This window comes from Bidens hawaiensis, unplaced genomic scaffold (genome assembly GCF_021521415.1).
Source record: "Bidens hawaiensis isolate Kalapana, Puna unplaced genomic scaffold, B.hawaiensis_p1.1 tig00069959_1, whole genome shotgun sequence".
NCBI lineage: Eukaryota > Viridiplantae > Streptophyta > Magnoliopsida > Asterales > Asteraceae > Bidens > Bidens hawaiensis.
This window is the reverse complement of record NW_027502300.1, coordinates 1-15981: the sequence shown is the minus strand read 5'-3', so window position 1 is coordinate 15981 and position 15981 is coordinate 1. Positions and strand designations below refer to the sequence as shown.

At 34.0% G+C, this 15981-nt stretch overlaps 1 protein-coding gene across 1 annotated transcript; it reads left to right on the top strand.

Moving 5' to 3' along the window:
• The first annotated feature begins 1757 nt into the window (after nt 1–1757).
• Nucleotides 1758–6344, top strand: LOC143605506 (putative serine/threonine-protein kinase PBL21). Its single transcript, XM_077081592.1, has 5 exons — nt 1758–1867; nt 2673–2851; nt 2927–3116; nt 3704–4095; nt 5990–6344. The coding sequence occupies exons 1-5, from the start codon at nt 1783–1785 to the stop codon at nt 6275–6277; spliced, it is 1134 nt and encodes a 377-aa protein (XP_076937707.1). The 5' UTR covers nt 1758–1782; the 3' UTR covers nt 6278–6344.
• The last annotated feature ends 9637 nt before the right edge of the window (nt 6345–15981 follow it).

The following is a 15981-nucleotide window of genomic DNA, read 5'->3' as shown; positions in this document are numbered from 1 at the left end:
CTCAGATTTGAAACCTGACTCAAGTCCCACAGTGATGAGCTTCCTCCTTAATGATGCTCGTGAATCCTGGGTAAGCTAGGTCTGGAGCGTCAAAATAAGTATAGACGATTAACAACCCGTCTTTAAAAGACTCACTTTTGGGTAGTTCCAATCACTGTTATAATAATAATAATAATAATAATAATAATAACACAATTGCAGGGGTAGTAAAGTCGTTTCATGAGTAATGTTCTATTTTGCTTAGCTGGAACCGAAACATATATAAATGAAACGAGGCGGTGAAAGTCTTAAAAGCGCCACTGAGAACGACATTCAACGATTTAATAATATCTTTTTAGCATTTATTTTGGTACCCCATATTTATTTATCATAATTAACAATTTTTCTATTAAATAAATATTAAATGATCCCTGTATAAATAGTTTAGGACAGACATTAAAGACAGACATTAAAGACTTCAATTTAAAAAAAAAAAAGGAATATTTTGACTTCAAGTTTTATATGTAACAATCAAATAGATGGTTTCGAGTTAGGTTTCCTATGATGAATTTTCTTTTAAAAGAGTTCTTCAATACTCACAGGAATGGAGATGACCCATCACTCATCAGTTATATAAATTTGTAATATATATTTTTAATAACTATTAACTACAGACATAAATGTCATTTTACATAATAAAAATTATTTTCTTTAAACAAATATAATAACCAAACGACTTATAATCTTATGACCATATGCAATGGTCACCCTACACACAACGAGTGTGGTGATTTTACACCGTCACCGTATATTTTCGTTGTTTGGTAGACAATGTGAAGGGAGCGGGAATACCGTACAAAATGCAAGCCACGATGGTTGGTGCACAGGAGAAGACTATACGAAGGGAGCGGGAATACAATAACACATGACCTAACACCAATACATAACTAGCGACATTTTTTTTATCATACTCAATAAATAGTCATATAATATAGTAAAGTTTACAAATTTAATATCTTAAACTATTTCTAAAATTATTTAGTTTGATTATTTATTTATTTATGTAATAACTTAGTCATAAGATACAATAAAAAATAAAGTAAAATAGGACCATCACTATTTCGTGATCTGAGAGCATGCCCGTAGTCAACATGGAAGACAGAAAGGCGAGTCAGATATGACGAGGAGAGAAGGTATGATATCCTTTCCCTCCCCAACTATCAATGATTATCGCCTTATCAGTAGGCCCCAACACAAAAACTTTTAACCGACTTTAAAAAACTAGAAACCGATTCGAAACCCAAAAACCGAACCAAAAACCTAATCCGGTTTTAAAAAATTTAATACAGCAAGGTCTGTATAAAGAAACAAAGTCATAACCGAGTCAGAAAATATATCCACTTAAGTATTAATCCGTGTCAAATATAGTATGAGTACACTGGCACTCATTTATTACGACGGATTTGATACGTCATCTGTCACACTTAAATTCTAACCCCAATTCACCACATTCATACTCTCTTTAATTTATTCAATTCAATTTTTTTTTTCTCTACCCAATTTGTTTATTCTCCAATTCTTGTACTTTTGTGCTTCAATTTGATCAATTAGCTTCATTTAGTCATAATTTTGTTGGGTTTGTTGGATTATTGAATTGGGTTTTGTCAATTCCGTGTTGATTTGTTAATTGTGTTATTATATCAAGATTTTTTAATTTTTTGTCAATTTTTAGTACTTTCTTTTTTTGCTTAATTAGGTTAATAATTTGTTATATGTAAAATCTGAAGTGGGTTTGTGTTGAAGATGAAGAAGTGGTTTTCTTGCATAAAATGTTGTTCTAAAGATGTTAAAAATTTCGATGGTGATATCGATTCGAATGGAGTTGCAGGTTTGATAATATGTTTTTGTTGTTTTTTTTTCTTTTTGTAGGGGTGTGCACGGTTTGGTTTAAGAGAAAACCGAACCAAAAACCGAAACTTGGTTGGAATTTTGAAAAGCGTTCGGTTTCAGTTTCTTGGTTTTTGGCTTGGGTTCAGTAGGGATTCGGTTTTTTCGCGTTCGCCATATGAGCTTGAGAATTTTGGGTTATATATTTGTTAAATTCTAGCCCTGCTTGCGGTGCGCACATATGATGTATATATGTGTGAACCCTCGGGTGGGCAAAAGTGAAATTGCACTAATTTTGACATTATTTTACTAATCTCGTGAAAATAACGTTAAAAGTGACGGACGGTTAATCAGGCATCATGTAGTGGCGTTGATAGCCGAAAGACAAGGGTACATGCACCGATCAGCCGGTGTCCCGATGATTGAGTGCTATGTGCCTTATGTCCAAGGCTTGATGCAAAACTACTATCGAGCCGGGGGTCTCTCCGGAAGCAGCCTCTCTATCCTTATGGGGTAGAGGTAAGGCTGTCTACATCTTACCCTCCTCAGACTCTACTATAGCTTTGCTATTGGTGGGATATACTGAGTACGATGATGATGATGATGATGATGATGATATTTGTTAAATTTGTTAAAACATTAAACCAAACCGTCAGTTTTTGTTTTGGTTCGTTTTTTTGTTTTTGTTTTTTTTTTTTCAGTTTATTTCCTGTTTCGGATCGGAATTTTCAGTTTCGTGCACACCCATACTATTTTGTATTGATTTGTGGATTTGTTTATTAAAATTAAATAATGTTGGTGTGTAGATAAGAAGGTGAATGATGAATCAATGAAGGAGAAAAAGTTTAATAGTCATAGGGCTAATGTGGCTCATAGTTTCACATTTCGTGAGCTTGCGGTTGCGACGCAGAACTTTAAGGATACTAATTTGATCGGTGAGGGTGGGTTCGGGAGTGTGTTCAAGGGGCGGTTGGAATCCGGGAAAGTAAGTTGTTATCGTGTTTTGTTAAGTGATTATAGTGTTGGATTTTGGGATTAATGGTTGAGTTTTGATGAGCAGGTGGTTGCGGTAAAGCAGTTGAACCTTAATGGTCTTCAAGGGAACCAGGAGTTTATTGTTGAGGTGTTAATGTTGAGTCTTTTGCGCCATTCGAATCTTGTTACTTTGATCGGTTATTGTACTGATGGAGATCAGAGATTGTTGGTTTATGAGTACATGCCACTCGGTAGCCTCGAAAATCATCTTTTTGGTATGTTCTAATGATATATTTGTGCTTTTAACATTATACTAATGGTACACATTTTGGTTTCAGAGTTATAATAATGCTTGTTATATGTGAATTATCAACAATTTAACATAGAACCAATGCCTCAAAGATTATTATTATTATTTTTTTGAAATTTCAATGCCTTTGTTTTCGATTTTGGGCTTTAATCTTTTGATGTATTTGTTATTATTGTCTGTAATTTGAAATGTGCTTGCTGTTTTATAAGTTATGATCTTAATACTTAGTTTAAAAAGATAGGGATTTAGCAAGAAAGATAAAAAGCTACTATCTTTCTCCATTATTCGTGTTCTTTTTCTTCTTATTGCCCGCTTTTGACCGGAAAATTTTATAAAGTCTACTAAATAGTAGTTAAGTGACAGCTGGAAATTACAACACACTTTGACCGGAAATAAGCAGATAATATAATTTTTTTTATATTTTCTTTTGTATCATGTTAATACTTCAAGAAATGAATATGATTCTTGTGACTTCACATGATTCATGTTTTTTTCACAAAAAGCTTAACTTAGTTGAATAACTTTAACACATAATATATTTTATATTTTCAGATCTAGAGCCTGATCAAGAGCCACTGGACTGGTATACTCGTTTAAAGATTGCTGTTGGTGCAGCCCGTGGACTCGAGTATCTCCATTGCAAAGCAAACCCGCCTGTAATTTACCGTGATTTAAAATCTTCAAACATATTATTGGATCATGACTTTAAGCCCAAGCTTTCAGATTTTGGGCTGGCTAAATTGGGCCCGGTTGGTGGTAACACTCATGTGTCGACTCGAGTTATGGGTACTTATGGTTATTGTGCTCCTGATTATGCTATGAGTGGGAAGTTAACTACAAAGTCGGATATTTATAGCTTTGGTGTAGTTATGTTGGAGCTTATTACCGGACGTAGAGCCATTGATACGACTAAGAAACCGGGAGAGCAGAATTTAGTTGTTTGGGTGAGTTGACTTTTTGACTTTTAAAGACTAGTTCTTCTATTAGTAGGGTGTGCATGGGTTGGTTTTGGGCTCAAACGGAACCAAGAACTGAAAACTCGGTTTTGGTTTTTTCGGTTTCAGTTCTTTAGGTTTTTGATTTGGGTTCACTTCAGTTTTGGTTTTACCATTCTGGCTTGAAATTTTTGTGCTGAAAAAATGGTCTAAAAATAATGTGGTTGGGCCTAAAACTTTGTGCCTAAATTTTTTCTCTCACTATTAATTTCATGATTATTATAAATGGGGTTAAAATATATGGGTAAAATTATTTATTAAGTTTTATAAATTACTTAAAAGTCACAATTAAAATTGAAAATCCATAAATTCAGTTCGTTTTTTTAGGTCTTAACTGCATACAAACCGTCGGTTTTGTGTATGGGTTCGTTTTTTTTCGGTTATGAATCGGAATTTTCAGTTACATGCACACAGCTATTACATAGTAATAGTTGTCTTGAAAACGAACTGAATGCTCAGTGAACAGTTCGGTGGGAACTTTGTTAATCTAATAAATGAATGAACATGAACAAAAACTTTTGTTCATTCAATTAAACGAATGAACATGGACACATGTCTCTTGAACGTTCGTTTACGTTCATTCTTTTAAATTTTTTATGTTCGTTAATATTATCATTTAAATTTTTGGCTCATTACAACTTAGCCTAGTTAATTTTAATAACCTTTTAGGTCCAATACATTGTTCTTCACATACTTTTAACTGTTTTAGCTTGTTACGTTCGTTCATCTGTATTTAGTTATGTTCGCTCGTTTACGGTTGTGAACTGCTCGTTTAACTGTTAATAATGAATATAAACGTACCAGGACATGTTCATTCTCTTAACGAACGTACACGAACAAGAAAACCCCATTTGGTTAATTGTTTATGTTCGATTATTTAATTTGTTAATGTTAAACGAACAAACATGAACATACACCGTTCGTGTTCGTTCGATTTAGTTACCGGCCTAATTAATAGTTTAATTATGAATACAGAAACCATATTTTTTCAATAATAATCTGAATCTTTTAAATGAACTATTTGTGATCAAACACAACCCAAACCGACCCAATTTAGTAAACGCGTCGGGATGGCAATGGGTCGGGTTTGGGACGGGTCTAGGTATTCCCAGACCGGGACCCGATTATAAAACCCTGTCCCAGACCCGTCGGGTATTTATCGGGTAAATACCCATCGGGTATTGGGTATACCCGCGGGTTTGGGGTATACCCGTTAGTTTATTAAAAATACCCGTCGGGTATGTCCGACTCAAATCCCATCGGGTTTTGAAAATACAACAGAAAAAAAATTATTTTTCTAGTTTCATGATACACTCAATTCAACAAAAAGAAAAAAATTATACCAAAAAATATAAAAAGATCTACGTAGTTTATAGAGGATGAGTGAGTGACGGAATGTAATACAATATATATATATATGTGTGTGTATATATAATATAATTTTAATATTCATGAATGACACACAAAGGACAATTGAACACAAATACCATTTTTTTTATTGTTACTATGTGGTGTGTGTGTGTGTCTATATATATATATATATAATTATGTCGGGTATATCATCGGGTAAACGGGTCCATATTATCGGGTAATCAGGTATATTAGAAATTCCAGACCCGTCCCATTAGACCCACGAAAAATTTAAAAACTAATCCCAGACCCATCCCATACCCTAATGGGACGGGTAAGTCCCGTCCCAATTATGTCGGGTATCGGGTATTCCCATTGGGTTCGGGTTTCACTGCCATCCCTACGGGTCAAATTTGCTGCCTCTTAAGTACATTTATCTTTGTTGCACAAATTGTTTTTTGCTTTGAATAATAATATTATTGAATATATGTAGTCGCGTCCCTTCTTAAAAGACCGTAAGAAGTTTGTTCAGCTGGTGGACCCTATGCTGCACGGTCGATTCTCCGTGCGTTCAGTGCACCATGTGGTCGCAGTAACTGCAATGTGTCTTCAAGAGCAAGCAAATTTCCGGCCCTTGATTGGTGATATTGTTGTTGCACTCGAGTACTTAGCTTCTCAAGCTGAAACATTTGAAAATCTTAAGAGTTTGACTAATATCGAATCTCAACCGTCACCCTCAAAACAAGCTGAAGAAGGTCATGCTCGTAAGCTATCAACGTGACGGTTTTTCTGTTTATTGTGCTTGCACAAAATAACACCGATTTCTTTTTACCAAATAATTTACTAGAAACTTAAGGTAAAGGTCGTAAAATGATACTTGTTAATTCATATTTGATAAATGTAGATAAAATTAATTGTTTTGTTTTGTTTTGTTTTTAGGGTAAAGGTATGCCTTCGCTCGCCAACGGTGTATAATTCGTAAGTGTCGGTTTTCGGATACAGTTTTTAAATCTACTTTTCTTTAATGTAGAGTTATAACTTATAATGATGGTTTTCATTTTATATGTAGATAAATATATATGGACCTAATGTTTTGTTTCTTTGTCACTAGACATTTTGGTTTTGACTTATGAGTTTGAATTCATAATAGGCCTACCAAAAGCAAAAGTTTTGTTCTTTGTTTTCAATGATATATTTTTGAAGTTGCATTTCGAGACCTTTAACTTACAGTTAGTGACATTCTAATCCCTGAACTCTACAAGACTTAACATACACAAGGTAGGGTTTCAAATTGTTTTGTTGTGTGTGATGGTGCTTGCTTTAGGCATCGTTTTCGGTTGTTTGTGTTTGATTTAGGCGTTTTTAGGTGTTTATGACGTTTATAATTTTCGACGGAAGTTGTGCGTTCATAGAGAGCTAGCGTACTTTCGTGTTTGTAGATGAATTAATGGATTTAGATTTTATGCATTATGGTGCACGTTTTTAGAAAGAAACGGGTTTGTGTTTTTCTAGTCGTGGATGGTGGTGTTGACGATGGTCATAATGGTGGTGTATGGGTAGTGGAGGATTTTCCGTAGGATGATGCCTGTAGTCGAGGGCAGATTTAGGAGGTTTGAGTGGTAGCCCGGGTTACCCTTCAACTTTGTCGACGAAGTGCATATATTATTATTTAATTAAGGATTTTAGCATTCTTAGGAAATCAATATGTAGACTATGTGTAGTAATTTAATACCATCATCTATAAGTGTCAGAGTGACTATCAAACATCACTATAAATCCTTTGGATTTACCCGTGCAAGTTCGAAACTTGTCTATAGTGGTAGTATGTGGTTAGCGGATTGTGGTGGTGAGAATGACAATTATAGTGACACGAGAATTTCTGAAAAAACCAATACATTCATAGTAGAAACTCTACCTTTTTGACCTATCGCATTTCATTATTCATATATCTTTATCTTACTCATAAATACTTATTGTATTAGTTTTTTCCTTATTCTTAAATACTCACTAACTCTTACACAGATGAGAGAATTTCTATATTTAGAGTATCATTATGTATAAATTTCTAACTTTCGGAGATAGAGATGGAGAATCAGATAACTTACTTGGAATCCTCTCAATCCATGAATTTCCGTAGCACTAAAAATGAATTAAATAAACTAATTAAAAAAATAAAAGTTAAATTATAATAACTATAGTACGGTTATTAGTAACTAGTATTAAACCCGTGCATGTTGTGGGGTACTCGCGTGCTAAACAACCATAAAAATTAACATCCTCAAAGCTTTATGAAATAAAATTAAAACCTTTACGTAAACCCACCATGCACCTCTTCGGCATTGAGTTGTGGATAAAACTAACGTCGAATATGTATACACCTATAACCCGACCCGAACCCGAATAAACTAATTAAGATCGGGTTAAATAAGGTCAAAAAGTATTAATAAGGTTGGGTTTCGGGTTCATTTTTGAAAAAAATCGGGTTTTGGGTTAACCCGATTAGTGATGATACTTTACTTCAAATACAATAACAAAAATGTGATGAAAATGTGAAATAAGCACTAAAAGGTGAATACTGAAAGTTTTATAGAGGAGTTAATTGTTTTGTTTACTCATGAACCGTTGACCATAAATTCTTTTAAAATAAACGCATGTTTCACTCGTTCATCTATGTTCGTGAACACTCGTTTATGATCGTTCATTTAAGTTTATTTACGTTCTTTTATTTTCGTTTACTCATGAACAAATGTTTCACTCGTTCATCTATGTTCGTGAACACTCGTTTATGATCGTTCATTTAAGTTTATTTACATTCTTTCATGTTCGTTTACATATTAATAGAAAGTTATTAAATATTATTTGCATTTAAAAATTATATCACCATAATATGTTTATATTTGTTTATTTGTGTTCATTTAAATGCGTTCATTTGTGTTCGTTTATGTATGTTTGTTTTCGTCAATGTATGTACATGTTCATTCATGTTTGTTTGTCTTTGTTTAATTGTGTTCATTTATGTTCGTGAGCTGTTCATTTATATTTCAAATGAACGATCATAAAAAAACACGAACATGTTAATTTTTAACTAACAAACATGAACCCAAATATTTGTTCGATTAATTGTTCATGATCGTATTCATTTAAAGTTAAACAAACGAACACGGGCATGCCTTTGTTCATGTCCACCCAGTTCGTTTACAAGCCTATATGTAATTTTAAGATAATTACATGTGAAAGAAATTGAAATTTGAGTGAAATGAGAAATTTTGCAACCCACGAGTTACAAGCATAATTATCAACTTAAAATTATAAAGTAACATGGTCAACCCGACTAAACTGAAACCCGACTAACCCGAACCTTAATAGGGTCGGGTTTCAGTTAGATATTTTTAAGAAAAACCCGACTAACCCGATAGGCTTAACTCGAAACCCAATCGGGTTAACCCGATGAACACCCCTAGCTGTGTATATAAGTGCATATATGACTTGTACATTATCATACGCAAGTCTGTATTGAAAGAAAGCTATATCAAAACGTAGATAAAAATAAGCACGTCGTAAAAAAAGTGATTTTTTAAAAGACACTTGTCGACGTGTGATTAACAAAAAAACTAGAAAAAAAATATTTGGAAAGGTGTAGGTTTAATACACTTCTTCCACACCGCCCAAAACGAGTATACTTAAAAAAAAGGGAGGACACCTTACAAGTAGGGGTTCCGAGCTTTGAGCTCGGCTCGTTTAATTTATACGGAGCTCAAGCTCGGCTAATTTCAATATCTATTTTCTTTGTTTCTAAAGCTCGAGCTCGGCTCGTGAGGCGTTTATGTAGCTCGAGCTTGGCTCGTTTGCAATTTCTTAATTAATTTTCTTATATTTATATTTATTTTATATATGTATTTTTTTTTCAATTATCTAACTATCTAATCTAACTATACTAATAAAAGAAAATAATGAGGATGATGTGGCAATCCAAATTCATTCTAGGCTTAATCTCTCTTCCCATTTATCCTACCTATCCATGGGTTATAGAGCAAAATCATATTGACAAATGGGTTATAATTTCCTTTCTAATTCTCTAATTTATCATCTCATTCATCTCAACTATCTATTGGTCATGGGCCAAAATAATTTTGGCAAATGGGTTATAAATTCATTTCTAATTCTTTAATTTCTCATCCTATTTATCCTGCATATCCATGGGTCATGAGACAAAACAGTTTTGAGAAATGGGTTATAATTTCTCTTTTAATTCTCTAATCTATTATCTCATTTATCATAGTTATCCACAAGTAATTGGTCAAAACAATTTTTACAAATGTTGTATATAAAAAAATCAAATATGTACATTTGAGATTTTAGACTTCTTATTGTTTATATTATACTAGCTTTTGAACCCGTGTATTACACGGGATTTATCAAATGATAAAAATAAATAAGGTCCTTATTTCAACTAAAATACTTATGAATTAATCTAATGTACAAAGTAAAACTTATGAATTATATATATTTTTTTTCAATTCACGACTTATGAAATGTATCTTTTTCATATTTCATCATGCGTACTACACATGATAGAAAATATGAACTTAATATATTTCTCGTGTAATAATATTTAAAAGATAATAATTATTGTGTATAGACAATAATCTAGATCATAATGTCATTAAACAATATAAATGCATATATTTTCTATAATGCTGAAAAACAACCACCAACCTAAAGGGTTAAGTAAATGAGAGGAAAAAAAACTATTTTATCCCTAATGGAAAAAAACAAAAAAAATTTACGAAAAATACTGATTTTGGAAACGTTAGGTGTTTATTTGCATGAAATTTAAAAAAGATACTAAAGTTGCATAGTTGGTCAAACCCCGGGTATGAAAATGCACTTAACTCAATGATAAATAAAATTCACACTATGTTATAACCCAATTGACAAAATGATTTTGACCTATGACCCATGGATATCTAGATTGAATGAGATGGGATATTAGGAATTAGAAAAAATGTAGGCTTGACACATAAGATTCAATATTTTCTTTTATTAGTATTGTAAGATATTTTATCTTCTTTTTACCTTTAATTATGTTCATTTCTTTTAAATAATGGATTTTTTTATCTTTATTATTTGACAAATCTCGTGTAATACACGTGTTTAAAAGCTAGTGATTTTATATACAACATATATTATTTAGTATTTTTTTCATAATATAATATAGATTACTTGACAGTTATTAAATATAACCTTTCATATCCCATATTCTCTCACTTAAGACGTCGGAATATTAACTTCCATTATATGTCTCCGGCACAAAATCAATGTTTTATGGGTAATTCACCATTTCAACGGTGAACCTTTCCTCCGCCCCGCGCAAAATGAAACTGATAACATTGAAGACGTTCATTCAATAGTCATAATCGCTTGAACATCCTCTTCTTCATCTCTATATATTACTTCTTCACCTCTGTAGATTTTGGGTTTCGAATTAGGGCTAACAAGTGTTATTGCTCATCTAACATCCTCAACTCGTCTATTAACGGCCTAAGAAGCATATGCAACTTTGACAAAAACTCTGAAACTATGAAGTGTATGTGGGTTCTGCAACAGAACGGTTCAGCATTCCACCTCATTAAAGGCTTATATATCAACTTGAAATCTAAAAAGATTTTTGGATGTTACTTAAGTAAGAAAACCTCACTTTTTTCCATACTCATTACGTCAACTTTGATATTAAAAATTATATGCAATTATATTCATGATCCTCGTGAAGCACATACGAATGCCTGCAAAACACTTTTTTTCTAACAATCAGTGCACACTTGATCATGGCCTCTGTATTTGCATATAATAAGCTAACTGTATAGTCTCTTATACTAATGCTCACTAAAGAGGGTAGGCATGTTAAACTACTTCAAGATACGTGTGAGACAAATTTATCGCATGGTCATCCGAACACCAGCATGTTGTTTCACATTTGACTGTTGAATTTAAGTATATTGATATTAAGCATTTGAGAACCTCTAAATAAGTTATGACTAAGATTAAGCTCATTGAGCTTGTTTGCCAAGTTTATAAAAAACTTTTTTTTTTTTTAAATTTGATGCTGCAAAAGTTTCTCTGATATGTGTTGACATAGGTTAGTGCCTCTTAAGATTTGTAAAAAGGAGACAGACAAAAGCTTTCTCTAACTAAGGCAACCATGCTTTGATTTTGACAACTCTCAACAACCAAAGTAGCTGTTGCGCCACAGGTCCATAAACCACAAGCATTTCTTAAGTTTTAAATAGTGTTAAAAAACTCATGGCTCGCTTGAAGTTGGCTCGTTTGTAAATGAGTGAGCCGACTCCCTTTGTAAACAGTCCAAGGGTTTGTAACGAGTTAGTTGGGTCGTTTAGCTGGCTAGCTAATTGACTTGTTTAAACTAAATCTCAAGCTTAAATATCTATAAATTATCTAAATATTAATACATATTAATTATTTTAAAATTTGTAGTTTATTAATAATGTGTGATAAAATATTATTTTTTATGTATTTGTAATAAGGTAAATATTTTTTATACAAAATAACAACTTTGCTTGAATTTTTCACTAGCTAAACATTTCAGCTCGCTAAGACAAACGAGCCAAATTGTTTAGTTTGGTTTATAAACTGATGACTTGTGATGGTACTCGAGATGCCAGTTCAGTAGTCTCACATTGCAAGTTGCATCAACTTATGACATCTTATTTTGTCACTAATTGTTAACAAACGAAACGAGCTGAGAGGACAAATTGACTATGTCGAGGTGAGAAATATTAACATACACACAACTATAGTATTGGTTCTGAACATTTATTTATGTAAACGCAGTTGTGTGATCGATTACCAAGCCTGGCAGGAGAATCTGTAGTTGATTGGTTGATGAACCTTGTAGACCAATGGGTGTCCATAACGCCGGCTGGTATAATCAGCAGCTTAGTTGATGTAAGATCATGCAAATTCTCTAAGCCTTACAAATTAACTTTAATATTTGAATTAATTAGAAAATAAATTTGAATGTGCTAATGTATCCCTCTTAGAATGAGTGATCGACTTTTTAAATGTAAGTTTCGGATTACAAATTTCGGGAATCACTTTTTGTGGTCTTTTGTATTTAAAATTTTTTACAGGATGTGAAAAAGAGCTTAGAGATTCAATGGCTAAAGATACAGCACAATGATGTCTTTGGAGGAACCAGTTGTACATATGCAAAATGATGTCTTTGGATTTTAATAAAGTTATTGTTTCCAAGCATGAGAAACAAGATTAAAGTTCCAGCTCCTTAAACTTTAGTTACCCTTAAAAAAATTATACTTTGGTTATTTTTTAAACCCAATTATAGATGTTTCTAAGCATCTACTTATTTTTATGACATCATTAAGCATTCTTTAAATAAATATGATGATGCTAATTGGGAAGATAAGTGTAATTCCATTTCTATGATTCAGATGATGTGTGGGCTTTCACTTGTTTTGCTATGGAGAACATGCTAGGACAGGGCTATACAATGTTTAGTCGTTTTTGTATGTTCGATTAATGTTAAACGAACATACACAAACATATCCTGTTAACCGAAACTTTGAGTGATGTTAATTAAATGAAGTTTTTCCATAACTATTGCTTTTTATTTTTCTTTTTAACTATGCATATCATTTATGTTAGTTAACTTTCATAAACCGTTAGTATATACGGCTTTAGGTATGCTTTTATTGCCTCACTTCTTTATAAAATGACTTGTTTTTTTATTAACGCCAATTAAATTATATTTTTTGCCATTCAGATCGAGACTTTAGATTTCTTTCATATGCGTAATTCACGCACATGTATAATGAACCCGTCAACCTCATAACGACTAAGTACTATACAATTGATATAGGGAACTAATAATGGATGAAATTAACGTACTAGAGAACATTTAAAACCAGGAATGCCTAATACAATTGAATCTAACATTAGTTGGACACCCGCCGCAACGCGTTGGCACTCCCACTAGTAATAAAAAAAAATCATATTAGTGACATACTCGTTTAGGCTCGCGAGCCGACTCGAGCTCGATAAGTAAAGTTTGGGTTCGTTAATTAAACGAGCTTAGTTTTAGGCTCGAGCTCTGACTTGTTTAACCTTGACTCGATCGAGCTTTTTTACAACCCGATCTCTAGTAGCTCGTGAAGATGAGAAACCTTACCCACATTTGGCTTACCAAGCCCATGCACGTAAATATATACTCCACAAGCTTAAAAAATAGAATTTTTTATGTGAAACTTACATTACAACCGAGAACCAAATCCAATTAAGCAAACGGACCGGTTAAAGAGGTTTGTTGCTTGGTTGTAATTAGCAACCAAGCACACTTTTATTTTATTTCTCGCTCGCAAATTATTTTTTGAGCACTCACTTTACTAGTGAGAGACAGAGAGTTCAAACTTTACCATCAACAATTTAATGGCAATTTGGAATCCTATCAATAATTATAATTTACTCATATAATTATTTTTTTATTTTTTATTTTTTTAAATAATCGAAGTTTTATATAATTTACTATAAAACGATTACAATAAAGTGGCAGGCAAACGGGCAACAAGCTGCGCCGCAACCCCCTTTTGAACAGCAAAGCCAATCCTGCTAAAAACGAAGCTTTGAGACCTAGAAGCTGAAGAGGTTCCGTGTACGACGCGCTGAACCCTACTCAAAAATTTCACAGCCTCTAGAGCCAGAAAACCAAATGTATCAAAGGCAAATGGTAGAAAGACATGTTGATTATCTAAACAAGCTTTCTCGTGTTTAACAACTTTGCCCGATTCAGCCTTCAACGCAGCCTGACCCACAACAAACCCACGGTCCCTGAGCCCAACAAGAGGAGACACTCCTGTAAGATCCACACAAGCGTGTTTCCCCCTGCCCACCTGAACACAAGAATATCAGCTGGTCGTAAAGTAGACCTCCCTTCAATAGGATCCGTGAGAAAGTTAACAGGGGCCTCCTTTTTAGCAGAAATCCCTGCCCGTTTAAGAACATCACACAGAACATCCCTAACCAGATCATGTCTGTATTTAAAGCCAGGCAATTCTTTGCAATACACCGCATGGTCACCAAAAGAATCCAAACAGACCTTGCGACAAATTGGGCAAGGTTCATCCGTCGGGAACATAGGGATCATTAACCGGTACTTAAGGATAGCCCGATACTCCAAACCCGACATACGTTGGCCTAATCCTTCAATGGGGATAGCCGTTAGAAAATCCTGAGCCCGAGGAGCCCGAAGGCATTCAAACACCGCCTTTTGGCGAGAGGATAGATCAAACTTCACTTCTAAACTCTTGACGATTCCACTAAATAAGGCACTCGCCACAACATGTTGGGCTTTAGGGGGGGCGGTGTCCTTATTAGAGAAATTATTGATTTCTCTAATAACTTGAAATTATTAGTCAGCATTAAAAACAAGTTAGTCAGAACTTGAAATTATTGATTTCAGGAACGAAATTAACACCAAGCCCTTCTAAGTCCTATCAAACAAGACTTGACCAGTAGACCAATTCTCTTGCTTCACCTTTCAAACATTCAGAAAGAGCTTTTATACCACACGAAAAGTCCAAATGCTTTGATGACAAAGTGATTAACTTGGAGATATGCATAATACTTGATAAAACGTGCTATCTTCCCACCTAAATATAAATACTTTCCACAAATTGCAAATTGACCTGGTTCTCTTTTTATTTAGTGGAATATTTGATTTTAATAATTTTAACTATGACTTTTTAGCCGACGCTAAGTCCTGTTGGAATTATGAATCGGCTCGGTTAAGACAACGCGGCCGACCGGATTGTGACCCGTGAGAGTTACACCGTGGGTAACGAACATAAGCCACTTACACTAGTTACCCGGCATTGACTTACAAACGAGATATGGACTTTTAAAGGGATTGGGCTTGAGATGGGTTTGGTGGCCCGACATGATTAACTAGTTAATATGTCATTAGGGTTGAGACAAGCTAGAAAAAAAAACCCTAGCCACCCTTTGCTCTCTCTCTCCTTGGCACCGCAGCCCACTCACCGTCGACCACCTAGCCGCAAGCCAAGCCGCAGCCCATTCGAGCCGCAGCCAAGCCCATCCAAACCGCAATCAGGCCCATCCGCAGACGCCGCCTGTGCTACCACCGTTGCCGGTCCATTCGTGCACCGCCACCGTTGGTTGTTAATCTCGTTCGGTCACCTAGCGTCGTTCGTTAGCCCTCGGTGTCTCGTCCGGTTATTTATTAACCGAGGTAAACTTAAATAATGTCGTGAATATTATTTATTTACTTTGGTTGTTTTCGTTTCGTATGCGTATTCTTTGTAACCGGATCTTGTACGGTTCCTAAAGTGATGATTACTCGTTTTTGTATTCCGCTGCGTATTCATTTATTAATACGATTAATAATTATGAAACCAATTTTATTAAACCGGGTTAAAAGTTAAACCGTTGACTGAT